The sequence below is a fragment of the Cloeon dipterum genome, chromosome 3 (genome assembly GCF_949628265.1).
Source record: "Cloeon dipterum chromosome 3, ieCloDipt1.1, whole genome shotgun sequence".
NCBI classification, from domain to species: domain Eukaryota; kingdom Metazoa; phylum Arthropoda; class Insecta; order Ephemeroptera; family Baetidae; genus Cloeon; species Cloeon dipterum.
Window position 1 is genome coordinate 15,398,681 of NC_088788.1, and position 14,203 is coordinate 15,412,883.

The 14,203-nt window shown below is 39.7% G+C and overlaps 1 protein-coding gene and 1 long non-coding RNA gene across 8 annotated transcripts in view; both read left to right on the forward strand.

The window, feature by feature from the left end:
- bma (SCY1-like protein bma) overlaps positions 1-14,203 on the forward strand; it is a 51,654-nt gene that overhangs the window by 2,430 nt on the left and 35,021 nt on the right. For all 7 annotated transcript variants that reach the window (XM_065483435.1, XM_065483436.1, XM_065483437.1 and 4 more), the window contains exon 2: positions 1,744-2,092. In XM_065483435.1, coding sequence (XP_065339507.1) covers positions 1,925-2,092 — 168 coding nt within the window. In that variant the 5' untranslated portion in view covers positions 1,744-1,924. The remainder of the gene's footprint in view (positions 1-1,743; positions 2,093-14,203) is intronic.
- On the forward strand, positions 10,845-12,101 carry LOC135940874 (uncharacterized). Its single transcript, XR_010574925.1, has 2 exons — positions 10,845-10,927; positions 10,980-12,101. It is a non-coding gene; the product is annotated as an uncharacterized LOC135940874 (long non-coding RNA).

A 14,203-nucleotide genomic window follows, 5' to 3' on the forward strand; every position in this document is an offset into this window, starting at 1 on the left:
CTGCACAAACTTACGATAGAAAAAAATGAGTTGGCGTTGTCATGTGCCGTAGAAAAGATTAATAAACAACATCTCACAGAGATGCTTTAAAAATTGCACCACAATAACTGTGGCAAGGTCGTCCCAGGGTTTACAACCCTGATTTATTTTCGCAGAAAATGAGTAATTAACCATTGAAACTATCTGGATAGCTCATTTTAGGAGGTTAAAATATATCAGGAATTACTATACACTCCCCGAAAATGTGATCATAGGCGAGAAAATAGCAAGGAAAAAATATGACAAAAGTTTTAATGGGTAAGTCGATAATACGCTTTCGCAATTTCTGCATTATTTCCGACTGAATGCTCCGTTTCATTTCACGCAACGCAACGCAACTGGATACACACGGTTTGAAGTGGCCCAGCCATTGGATTTCAGTCAGCAAACACTCGTATATTATTCAAGAGGCGGCCTCTAATTTGATTTTACGTAATCAGCGAGAATTAATAATGCCGCGCAGCAACGAAAAATTATGCATTGGCTTGTTTGTTCGGCCGCGGTTATAACTAAATCGGTACACACAAGGCCAAAGTTTGGACAGGACACACAATGGTACACCGATAAATAAAATTCGCGGGATCGATAATTAATCATGGAGAGCAATTTGAGTGGCAGCCAGGGGAGGAACTGATGCCAAGGTTTAACCTGTTGCTAATGCGACGCGGCACTGGTGGAAAGGAAAGACGACGATAATGAACTCTGCGAGCGAGCAGAGATGAGAGAGATCCAGCTGGATAAGCGAGACAAGATCCGGCCGAGAGGAGGCTGCGTGTGCTCCTGGCACTCGTACAATGTTCAGCTCAGCCGTGTAAGAAGAAGCTTGTGAGAGCAGTGTGTGTGTATGTGTGTGTACAAATTCGAGCACCTAACGGTGTGTTTTGCTCAATTCAATTTGCGCCACGCTCACTGACGCTCTCATCAAACAAGCCTGCTTCTTGCCTCACGCTTGCACCCGTTTTTCTCTCTCACTTGCCTGCGTTGCACGACTAGCGTACAGTGAAAACGGCGGAATAACAACAGATGTAACTCTTCTTGCATTGAAACCGAAAATTTTCCTTACTCGCAGAGAAAGGTAATTTGAGTTCAAAGCTGTGAGCTTCTAACAAAAGAGACTTTATTTTATATCTAACCTAATTCAACCCTCAGGAATCGATAGGCACAGTAAAATACAGTATAATGAAATTATAGGATTATTTGGATTTCAATGAAAAAATATTTTAAGTTGTTTGTTGTTCTTTCCAATAGAATGTGCAAGTTTTCATTTGTGTATTTTGGCACTCTTACATTCTAAAAAAAAAACCTTTTTCATTCATAAAATTACATTGGGTATTAATTAAAGAGTCAAATTGGCAGCCGCCAGGGTACATTGCAATCAGCAAGTACAGCCGGGATGTTTTCAAACGGGGCAATCGAAGCTAAAAGTTTTATTGAGGAAGTTTGGTTTGACCAAAATCGCCAGTGTATTTAAATGTCCTCGTCTTATTGTTATCAAATGCTAATTAAGAAATGAGTTTTGATCAATACTATAACTTTTGAGTTGAAATCACTGAAGGAAACTCAAAACAAAAAGAAAAGCATTATAAATGTTCAACTAAATTGAAAAATATTAAAATTCATCGTTGGGAAAATAAGCAACAAAACCATTTATTAGCAATTCAAAAAAGGAATATTTAAGCAAGTAACTTTTCGGTTGTGTTTCAGTTGCTGGATCAGAGTCAAAGGAGGAAAATCCGGGAGTTGGGCTTTTGGTGGCCGGCACACCGCCTGCCGCCGCCTTCGCCGCCGCGGGCTCAAAAAGGAGGAAAAAAGTCTCGCTTGTTACCAGAGCAAGAGAGTGCGCGTGACTGTGTATTAACTTTTGCACGGGTGGATTTGCGAGTAGATGCCAGCGTCGGCCATGTTCTCCAAGTTCAAGCACGGCACGGGCGCCCAGAATGTCCTGGACAGTAACCCGATTCTGCAATTCTTCGAGGTGGGCAAACTGCTCGCCAGTGCTGGACCGGAAATGGTGTGGAAAATCTACGACGGCTACCGGAAGAGTGACGGCAAGGTGAGCTCCTTTCTCTTCACCTCGTGCATGCCCTAATTTTTAATGTAGAACAACCACGTACGCTTGAAATATATTTATTGCTTCTGTCTCACAGTAAAATAAATTGTGTTAAACAAAAGGAACAAAGAAAGGGCAAGATCTAGCAAAAGACCGTAAAATAGAATATATTAAATGAGGTTGAGACGAAGCAAAAAATCCCTCCAAGCATTTCAGGCAAATTCGCCGATTGAGAATGTCTTTGGTGTTTGGAGCCGTTAACAGACGGCACCACCTGTCATTTGCAAATTGCGGGTATTTCATTCGCGATTCAAAATTCGATTCTGCTACTGTGCATTCTTGGTGGAAAAGGAATTCTTGACTTGCTGAAAATCAAAATTGGTTTAGTCAATCGCGATGGATTCATTATAATTTTTTCTCTAGGGAAAGCGATTTTTATGTTTCTTCCAAGATATGCTGAACCAGTTTTAATTTTCTGCTCGTCAAACGATATATTTTTACTTTAAAAATAAAAATAAGCCTGAAAACGCAGTGGTATAGAACTCAAAAATTGTAAATAGACGGTGGCTTTGAACACCAAGGATTTTTTTAAACTTTGATGGCAAATATAAAGTGATGTTTTGAAATTATTCACTGCCAAATATTTTTGTGCGTCTTGCTGATCAGACAAGTGCGTGAATAAAGATGAATTTTTGTGTTTAAGCCATTAAAAATTTGCGAAAGTATGTTTGCAGCAAAGCTACAGACAAATGCGAATGAACGGTTGGCATTTTTACTTTAAAATTTGCTCTTAATTTCTGGAAGTGGTTAAATCTGTGCGAATTTTTATTTATGTAAATTTAAATAATATTTCAACGAACACAAAATAGTATCAAATAAATTTAAAAGGGGATTTTTTATTTATTCAAGCCGCGCGATAAGCTGCAAGTTTTACAAGAGTGCATACCTCCTATGTAAGAAGAGATAAATTTCGAGAAGCGTGCCCAAGTGGCCTTTTTCTCGTCTCGAACAGCTGCACGGATGAATCCCATCTTCATTCCACCTTGAGCTCCGTTTTCCGTTAGCAAATCTCCCTCAGTCAAACAGTTTTCCTTATTTCACGGAGGCTGGGTGCAGAAATCCGTACCAGCCAAGTGTAATCTTATCCAACGCGTTGCAATTAAATCAGCCAGGTGCATTATAGGGGCTGGAGCGAAAGCCGAAAGCAAGCTACTCTGCAACGTGTCGTAATGCATCAAAACGCGCTCGCTTTGTTTCTCAAAAGCCGATTTTTTTCCTCTTTCTTCCTAACGCCTCTGGCATATCCACTCTCGCCCACGCTGCTACAAAGCAAACGCATTGCGAGCATTGTTCTCTTTGTTACTCTCAACCTTGATGTTCTTCAGAGCGGATGGTACGCTGCATCTGCAACTCTTTTTCATCTAAGCACGAGTCCTCTTTTCCGCAGTAAATTTTCCAGCTTTTTTATTTATGAAATGAAGAAAACTGCTCTTGGTTACAAATAGAATAATGCGTTTTTGCTAAAATAAAATCCAGACTCGTCTGGTTTTAAAAATAGTACTCTTTAGCAGCATTGGATTAAAGCGGGTAAATTAGAAGTTATTAAATTTAATGAGGGTTAAGAGATAATAGAGTGGAAATTTGTAGGCAATCGACTATTTTTCCTGATCTCCTACATGCTACGTTCAATTGAGCACGAATCATGCCATTTTAAGTTTTAATTAAAACCACACTTACGAATGTATAAAAAGAGTGCAAAAATAAAGGACATAATGCGCCGCTGGAAAGATTTTTCACGATATAATTATTGCTAAAATTTTAACACGAAATTAATTTTTATCGGGTTTCCAGTCAAATTATTATTTTTTTAACTTGCGGAAGTAAGTTTTATTGCTATTTTTGAACTTTTTTGGTTAAAACAGAAATGAAAATATTGCTTTGCTTGCGAAATTTTCAAGAATTCACACATCTCCCCAGAATTGAAAAATCTCGTGCCTTGCCTATTTGGATGGCATGAAAGAAGTATTTTAAAGTCAAATGAATGAGAATAAGAAATCATACAAACTAGTTTTTTGCAATCCCTAAGAAATAATTGTTTTATTAAAATATTGACTAATTACAATATTGCCATTTAAATTCAATCGAAAAATGTGTAAATTTTAGAAAAAGGATTCATGCAAAACTATTAAAATTTGCAATTACCCAAAATAAATCACAAGCCTACAGAGTATATTCTTTCAAGTTCGCAAAAATTTAAAAGTACAAGACATTATTTTATAAAGAAACAGAACTGTATTTTTGTTAATTTTTTCCTTGAAGTGAACTTGGAAATTTTTACTGCCCTTGTTGTACAATCTAATAAATTGACAGAAAACATTTGCATTCAGACAATTCCATGTTTGATTTGAATTAAATTAAACTACCTCAGTGGATACAGCAACAGCAACTAGATGTTTATTTTTCCACTCGAGAAATGTAAAAACGCGTAGAAATGCGGAGAGTAAAAATTCCGCTGTTCTCAGAATTATGGAGCAAGCTGCTTTCGATTCAAAAACCTAGAGCAAACTTTTGCTTTTGAAAAAACCAAATTGAATTTCATTTGAGCCGTATGATACAACTCCATCATTGTATTAAAATATCCTAGAACTAAATATAATAAACTGTTTGAGCTGTATAAACAACATTGCTTCCAGGAAAATTCCCAGAATTGTCAATATTCAACACGAACTTCATCATTGTTTGTTGGCTCGGGTATTATGATGCACAGCAATACTCAAATGTTTGAGCCAAACACATTTGTGTGCATTTGACAACACGTCATCAGGGCGTGTTTGATCTAGGGAGCGTTTGTCGCCGTTAGTTTATGAAATTACTTGCTTGGGTGCAATTCCCTAGGCACATCGGCGCCGAATTCCGCTATGTTTGCAGTCGGAATCCACTCTACTGGGTGCGGTCGCCCACGCACTTGATCGGAATGTGCATTCTACGCGGATAGGACCAAATATTTTCTTTATTGACGCATTCCTGCTCAGCTTTCATTAGCGCCAGGGCCGTGTTCTCTTCGACTGCTAAGAGCTGCATATTTCGCTAATGGATTACTGCTAATTAGCTGCATAATTATGTGTGTGTAGTTTGGCGTGTTCCGCTCCAACAGCTTGCATAATTGCATAATGGGCTGCGCATGTGTTTGATGTAGCGGTTAATTGGTCGTTGTTCTTGTTGGCGCAACGAGAGAAATGCAAAGTTGCATAGGCTAATTGAGTCTCAGCGACAAAGTTCAGTATCAAATTCGATTAATCAGTTTCCAGCAAGCTTCCGGACCGTGATTTATTTATTTATTAATTCTTAATGAAGTATGAAGAATGTATAGGAGTCAAACCTTTGATCTTTTGAAACGTAAATCTAAAAATGATTGACGTTCAATTTATTTCCAGTACAGTCAATGGATTCGCAGTTAGCTTTGGACTATGAGGGAAAGCATTGGAACAAACCAAACGGATCTGCATTTAGAGTTAACAGATGGTGAATAAATTAAACAGAATAACAAGGAGGAAAGCAAACTGCTAAATTTGCATACAGAGCCATTTCCCTGAAATGTTGCTGCCTCATCATTAATTTGTGAGTGAGTAGCGAAAATTTTCGGAGATTGCGTTGCCGGTTCACAAATGGGTATAGAATTTTGGAAAGTTGCCACTTCACAACCCGGAATGGCGGAATCAAGTATCAAGCTTCGCAGAAAAGCAATTCCTGCGGGAGGAGCCGCTTCTTCCGTGATAGGAAAAGTCTACTGATGAGAAAATACGTGGACAAGGACATTTTGTCGGCGCCATCAAAAGTTTGTCACCTTTTATTAACCCGGCTGGTTGATTGGAGTCGCGGAAATAAGCGGCGACAACTTTTCTGCCGGCCGCCAAGGACTCAAGCAATCGATAGCGGTAGCAGCAGCAGATCTCGAGGCTTGTTTACCAAAGCCCACATTAAGAAGGTGGGACACGCAGGCAACAAAGTAGAAAATCAAACACACTAAGCTACTTTGTAGCCGAAAGATTCTTTTTCGGCCAGCCTACTTTCCTCTGCTCTCACGCAGCGTCGATGCAAAATCCAACCCACCTCGCATACCGAATTCTCTGCTCCCAGTGCTATTTCCGAGCAATTTTTTTCCAAAAACAGAAATTTCTTTAAGGGATAATGTTCTGAAAGCAAATTAAAACATTTTCCAACTGGAATTTGTTGTTTTCATATAACCTCCGCTTGGCATGCGCAATTACTCAATATGAATTTGGTCAAAATTTTAACAATGAACAGCTGTTTATGTTTTTTCACATTTTTAGAAAAATTTGATGCTATTTTATTTTTGGGAAATTTAAATCATACCATACCCACTAGGAGAGATTTTGAACCGGTTTCAAAATTTGAAGTTGTTAAACAAGGAAAACAAATTTTTAGATGGTGAAATTTTTCAAAGATTGATTCGAAAAATTCTAAAAAATAATTTAGAAATTCTACTAGAAAAATGTAATACTCCATCTAGGACCTTACTTTCCTATTCGGAAACTTAAAAATTGAAATTCATGCAACATTAATCAAGGAGTAAAAATGAAATTAAAGCCCAGAAATGAAACAAATTGGCTCGAATTACACGTATTCCAAAAAGAGATTATAAAAATTATTAAATTTTAGTGTAAAAAATAAAATAAATTTTTTTTTTGACAATTCTATCTCTAAAGTTTTCAGTGCTTGGCCTAATTTTTTTATTCCTCTCCTTGTCAGACACTTTTTGAAGAAACTCCTTGCTACGGTTTGGCACAAATTTCACAGTGTAATAAATTGAATTAAAAAGTAACCAAATAAAACAAACAAATTTACTTTAATTACAAATTCCATAAGAAGATAAAAGTCAATTAGTTAAATTGAGCCAAAAATCGTTTTAATTTGAATGAGCTCGGAATGTCGAAATGAACCTCTTTGATTGCAATTTTGATTTATTTTATTACATTTGCATTAGATAGGGTTACCGCATCACATAAAATCTCAATCGAGCCGCAATGCTTAAAGCAAACGAGTTTGAGTTTGGTCCAAGCGCAGGTCGTATTCAGTACGCCAAACGTACCGCATCAAACGCACAGAAATTAATTTCGTGATTGTTCGGCGAGTGGTGCGGCCGCAAACAGACTCGTGTACGTTCACGCTTGCTTAACTTTGCGTGCACGGCAAAGTAGATGAATCGGCATCGGTAATTTAGCCCCTCTGGCGCCACCGGGATGGCTCTGAAATTCAATTCAGCCGCGTCAGCCGTGCATTTGTTATTCCATAAACAATACCACGTTGATATAACAATGTGCATAAAAGCGCTCGTCGCGACTGCGTGTTGGCCGCCTCCACCGCCGGCCCCCTGCCGACACTTCAGTCCCCGCACGAGTATTATCCCTTGTTCGGATGTGAATAATTCAATTAGGCTGCGCGCGTACAATTGTTTGCCTGCCTACTAATTGCGAGTGATATATGCTCTGTGCCCTTTCCCTCCGCTTCAACCATTTTAATTCTTAATCAATGAAAATGCCAGCTCCTGCCGTCGCCCTCGCTTGATGAAAGCACCTACTGTTGCTCCTGCAAAATTTATTTTCTATTCGAATCCTTTCGATAAAAATAAAACAGATAAACACATGCAGGTAATTTTTTTTAAAATTTAAATTATCGAATGGATTAGCTACGGATGGATGAGTGAACTATGAGAGGAAAATAAAATACCATGTTCTCGTGCTGTGCATTAGCTGGGTTTGACTAATTCCAAAACAAAATAGCTGCAAATAATTCTTAAAATAAATCATTACATCCAACAAAAAACATTTCTAACGATTTGAATAATTAACAGACGCATTGTAAATTTGTTTTTTTTTTTTCTAATCCGAAACATTATAATCTTACTTTTTAACGTCATCATATTTTTTATCAAATCATGTATCGGTAAATAATCCAAGTACATATTTTTATTGGAAAACATCACTGAATTTGACGAATTGACCGAGCTAGCCAGTTGGCGACACAAAAAATCAGCAGATCAGCGCTGCCCGCTTTCACCGCGCCGGCAACAAATGGCCAAATTAATTTTGTCAGCAGCGTCAGGTGGCTGACATTTTGGCATATGACAGCTGCTCGCTGAATGGCGATTGAAACGTGCCCGGCCCTTTCCTGCTGGAATGCTCCAATTCATGTGGTAGCAAAGCGCGATTGATTGATCCATCCACGCCGCTGAAAATTTGCAACGGATCCGGCCAGCTAGCTCCACATAGGAGCAAACCCCTCAGTGCATTGAAGCTGCAGAATTTTTTTTAATTTTAGTTATTGACTTCTGGAAGAAATTGTTTACAAAATTACTTAAAAATGTTGCTTTAAAAATAGAGCTAGGTAGTAAGAAACTGCGATATATTGTCAAAGACAATTGTTTTTTATATCTTTAATTTTATACTTCAGAAAAATTAAAACGTGACATTTAAAGAGGTTTGATAGAATTGTTGACTGAAGTTAAGTAATAAATGGAGTTGAATGTTTTTATAATTGAATTCCACGTCGCTTACACAAGATAAATAAATAAAATCATAACAGTACATTGCTGTAATAAAAATTCAAAATTTGCCAATTTTATCCCCAATTTGCAGTGCTTGTCAACAATTTAGATTCCTTTTCCTTTAGATCGACGCATGACTTTCTTTGAGGAAACTCTCTGTTGTCAAATAAAAAAAGGTTTCCAGTAGGGAGACAGTTCTCACCATTTAAAACGAATGCGAACCTAGCAGCCACTTTTCTTAAAAATTTACAGTACTAACTATGTCAATCTTGGCTTTGAATCTATCCTCAGGGATTTTTTTATGCATTGACAACAAGGATTCTACGGGATTTTACAGTATGATGGGGAATTTAATTTAAAATATGCTATAAGTTCAACAATAGGCCCAAATCCACGTGTTAAATGTTAAATGGATGGCTACTTTTTGTGCCTGACTGCAGCCCTCAGGCCTCATTGGCAAAACCGATTTTGTATATTAAATTCCATATATCGTTAGCAGTTGAAAAATGCTGGTACAGTGAGTTCAAATCAATAAGAGAAAAAACGACTATGTCACATTTTCTCTCTGGCAACCATTTAGATACAAATCAAGTATAAAAAATTGTTGCGTTGTATTATGTTTTGCCCTTCAGCCAGTTTAACGGTTTTTGGGACTTGTAACGAACAAAAAATAGTATTCGAATGAAGATTTCTAGAGAAATGTTCTAAAAGATTCTTTGTACTCACTCAAGAAATTTCTCGAAAAGTCTCACAATTCGTATTATAATTTCTGAAAATTAGCTGCTTCGCCCACTTCACATATAAAGTAGAATTTAATTTGAAAGGACTCTACTTAGTTACAAAAGACTAATGGGGTTCTTTGATGTTGGCAAAACAGAATTTCTGAGAAAGGTCGAGTGGCGCAAAAAAGCTTCTCGCATCGACAAACTGCACGCACTTATCGGCTTCACAGAACCCTTTTACGCGGAAAATTTCCGTTTCCCGGCCAATGGATGAGTGTCATATAGGCAGATATAAAAAAAGATTTACAAAAATAGCCGATTTAGGCGTCGGGGTGGGCACCAGTTGCGTCGCACGCGCGACGGGCGAGAAGGGTTGAGCGCGGTCGTAAATCAGCGACGCGGTCAAAACCGCACGCACCCTCACCCTTACGTGCGTGCCAGTGTGTGTATGTGTGCAGAGCAAACTAACTTTGGGGGCTCACTCTGCACTCTCGATCAGCCCACGCGGACGAAACCGCAGCCTCGGCGAATTCCGCGCAACAGGCTGCAGTGGGATGACACCAAGACCTGCGACGAACGGCGGCCGTTGGCGGCGGCGGCCGGTCGGTTTTCCCGGGCGCGCACACAAGACGTACACGCGAACTAATCAATATTTAGACTGTGAATTCAGCAGCCCAAACCGAAACGTCGTGCGCCTCCACCTTTCGCTGCAGCTCGACAGCGCTCTTTTCTGCCTCGCACCCTCTGCAATTATTATTACTATTGCGCAGCGGCGTGAGTGCCTCCTTTCAGCAGCTTTTGCAGTCTACCCAGTCTACAAATATACGATTTGAAGAAGGAAAACGGGCGAGTTATATTATATACTTAATGCAGTTAAGGCAAAAAGTTCATTTTCCTTTACAGTGTCAAAGGATAAAATAAATTTTATCTAGATGAATGGAGAACTGCAATGACGCAACTTGGCACACTTTTCCACAAAGCCATTCAAATTCATTAAATGACAGGAGCAGAGAGCACTTTCTGCGTGAATCAAGGAATGAATCGACTGCATTGCTGCTTCATCGGAGAAAAATGTTTATATTTCCATAAATTTAAAATATTCGTATTTCACAAACTCAGCCCTCAATCAATTTTTCCAGGCATTTTTACGGTTACTTATTCTGCATATGAATGAGTTCGACTTGAGTTGCGGGTAGATAGATAATCATGTCAATTTAGGGCAGAAACAGCATTTTTATATTATAATTGACCAAGCAGCAGAATTGTCCACATACGCACGCTAATTTTGGAAATTAAGGAAAAAACATATATATAAAGAAATGCAATCCAGGCAGGCGTTTATAAAATCTTTGGGTAGATTTCAGAGACCTATAGCGTATTGTTGATTTGATTGTTGTATTTGGTCTGTATAATTTCATTGTTGCCGTGTAAGAATCGCAAATTGTCATTGTTGTTTTCTAACTGTTAACGCGAATATTCAAATTGTATCATTCTTCATTCGGCAGTTCATTGTAACGGACGTTTAGTAATTCGCGGACCCAAGAATTTGGGGTAAGTGCCATTAGTGATAAAATATTATTGTAATTGATTGAATGTATTACAGTCCTGTTGGTGATTAAACAAGTCTGTGTTAAAAGAAGAATTATTATTTGGTCAACTCTTCCCTGCGACCAAATTTGGTGACCCCGCGTTGAACTTAGTGTGAAGAGGTTCCATCACGATCATGGCCCAAGCTGGATCCACGACTGCTCCGCAGCGCCGGTACAACGCCGATTTCCTATCCGTACCATTCACGCCGCTCTCGCTCGACATGTTCTTCGCTCTGCTGGAATCAGCGTTTGACATCGAAGGCATCACCGATGAGGCCGTGAAATATCACATTCTCGCCAGAGATGTTATGCTACACGAAATCGGAGACGCGGCGCGCGACCTCATCACCAGTAAGCCGACTGAAATGCCATATACGTCATTGAAGAATGTTCTGCTGCAGACTCTCAAGCCAAAAAGCTTCACAGCAAGCGTCGAGAAAATGCAAGCCTTGCAGATGGGGACTTTGCGTCCTTCTGAATTTTTGAACCGCCTGAGAAATTGTGCGAACGATGAATTGCGCACCAATCCAATCTTCATCGAAGAGCTCACGAAATGCTGGCGCAATGCTCTGCCCGCCGGATGGCACCCTGCCCTGATTCTCGCTTCGGATTTGACGAAGGCAGCAGAGGCAGCTGACGCCCTGTACGATGCTTATGGTGCTGCAATGCCTTCTCAAGCAGCAAGCGCACCTGCAACTGTATCTGTCGCTGCAGTGCAAAAGCCCAAATCTCTCGAAGCTCGAGTAGCCTTAATCGAGGAAAATATTGCCAAGCTTCTCAACCTCATGGAGAAGGACGAGCGAGGACGCCAACCCGACCGCGGTCGAAGCAGGTCTCTGAACGCACGACTCGTGCAGACCGACCTTTGTTTCTACCACGACAGGTTTGCTAAGAAAGAAAAGAAAAGAAAAGAAAGAAAGAATGCGATTCTTACACGGCAACAATGAAATTATACAGACCAAATACAACAATCAAATCAACAATACGCTATAGACCTAAAAGAGAAGAAAGTGTTAGCCAAGTAGCCTACGTCAGCCTAAATTTTGTTAAATTTGAAACAGGCAAAGTCTAAAAAAATGAATTGAGAGGCCCTTCAAATTTGATAATAATAAAATTATTGTTGAAAAATGCAGAAACCCCAGTTTCAATATTGCACTTTACTTATATTTTATTGTGAGCTATCAGTGAGTGAATTTCATTGAATAAATTTGTATCTTAAAAGAATAAATTGCTTGTTATCGGTGTAATTCAATTATAAAAAAATATGTGAATCACTTTTCTCTGACCATGCGGCAAAAGCAGCATAACGATAAATAATAGCCGTTTCACATGGCAGGCAAGATTGTCATATAATCTGTGCGACTCTGTCATGAACCCGTCCGGCCATTTGCGAAGGCAGCCCGCGCAAATATTGACAGTCTTGTATCGGGTGACTGGCTGGCACACACGTGAAAACATGCCCCTGCTCTAGTCGGTCCGTCCATCCGTCCGTCCGCCCATCTCCATTTCTCGCGCCCTCCATCGTCTCTCGCATGGCGAGCAAGAAACAGCTGCGCCGCAGAAAGGAGCTTGCTCGTTTTTTTCTGCGATGACAAATATGGCCGGAAGAAAGATTGGAAAGGGAATACGCGTCGTGTGTATACGCACATCTCAATCTCTCCGTCGATGAAACTGTTTCCACACCGCTCCTCTTGTTCCACCCTCATTCACATGTCAATAAAATATGTGTAAGGGCAAATTTCTATCATAGCAGCCTCTTTATATTTTGACACTACTGTTTTTCTGGATTTTGGAAGTCTGTTTTATAAAATTAAGTGCAGGAGAATGGATTGTGTAGGAATGATGTAAAATATTGAATTAACAAAAAAATTAATTGGTTCCAGTAATTTTAATTTTGTTAGGCTCCTAGGTTGTGAATCCTGTGAAATTTAGTAGCAACTGATAGATGCAAAATTAAAATAAATTGGAAGAAATTTATTCGAAAAACAGTGGGTTCCCATATCAAATCGCTTACAAACAAAATAAATTGGAGATATTGGTGGCTATATTTCCAAACAAAAAAACCTTATGTGTCGGTCCTTGTTAATTTTCAACCCTTCTGCCAACCCTGGAAATCCTAAGATATCTGCGTTTTATTTTGAGGTTAATTTATTGATTTTGAGCTCTATCTAACGATATAGGTAAGATCACTGGGGAAAATTTGTAAATTCGACGGCGATAGGATAAAAGGAAAAAATATGGAAGTATTATTTCCGCGATGCCGCAAGTCCGTCAATTTTATCTTCCCTGCTGTCCGGATTATATTTCAGCAATGGAACATTCCTCGAGTGGCTTGTTCGATAGTGTAAAATCCTTTTCGAATTTAACATGGAAAGTGCATTAATAGATCGAATTTTGATGAACAATAAGGTTTTTGTGGCGAGGGAACAAACTACTGTCAGAGAGTCGCAATCGTAATTCTTCAAGTGGAAACCCTTTTCCTCGATCAGCTCTAATAAAGAGATTTAGCGGCGGCGAGAGCAGCGTGTCAGCAAGATGGATAGTTTGTCGGTGGCCTCGTAAATTCAAAGCCGGTGCTCTCGCCGATTAATCCCTGGTCGGAAATTTAAAGAAGCCCTTTCTGCGGAAATAATGAAATCGGCCGCAGGGGCACGTGCCGGTCTCTGCTTTTCTTTTGTTGGGCCTCTTTTCCAAATGGCACCGACAGCTGTTGCCGCGCGCGCGACTCTCTCTCCCTTTTCGGCCTCCGGCGCAAACGGCGGAATAATGCCCGGTTTAATCCGCCCCCGGAAAAGGCAAAGTTTTGCCTTGTTGTTTTCCAAAGCGTGGGCAGCTCTTTCGAAATGCGAATAATCTTTGCAATATGAAGGAAATTCATCATTTCTTCCGCACCGGCTGTTGCAAACGAAACCGATTTGAAGCTTCCGGCGACGGCGGGGCGGTAAGTTATGCAACCTGTTCGTCGTGCCTGACAAGCGGGCTTGCATAACACACACTCACGCGCGCGTTGATTTTGCATTCAGACGTTGCCTTTTGATACGCCGGCAGATTTATGGTGCTGATGTACTCGGAGGGAGGCAAATTTCCTCCATGAATCATTGTCAGCAAGTTATGATTTGATTTGCAAGAAAGTACGCTTTGCTGTCAACGCGGAAAGTGTTAAACCGTGTTCCGTTATTTATGAGCCTGCAGTCAACACTTTAATTTGAAATGTTTTCATTTACTTCAGTTCATTAGC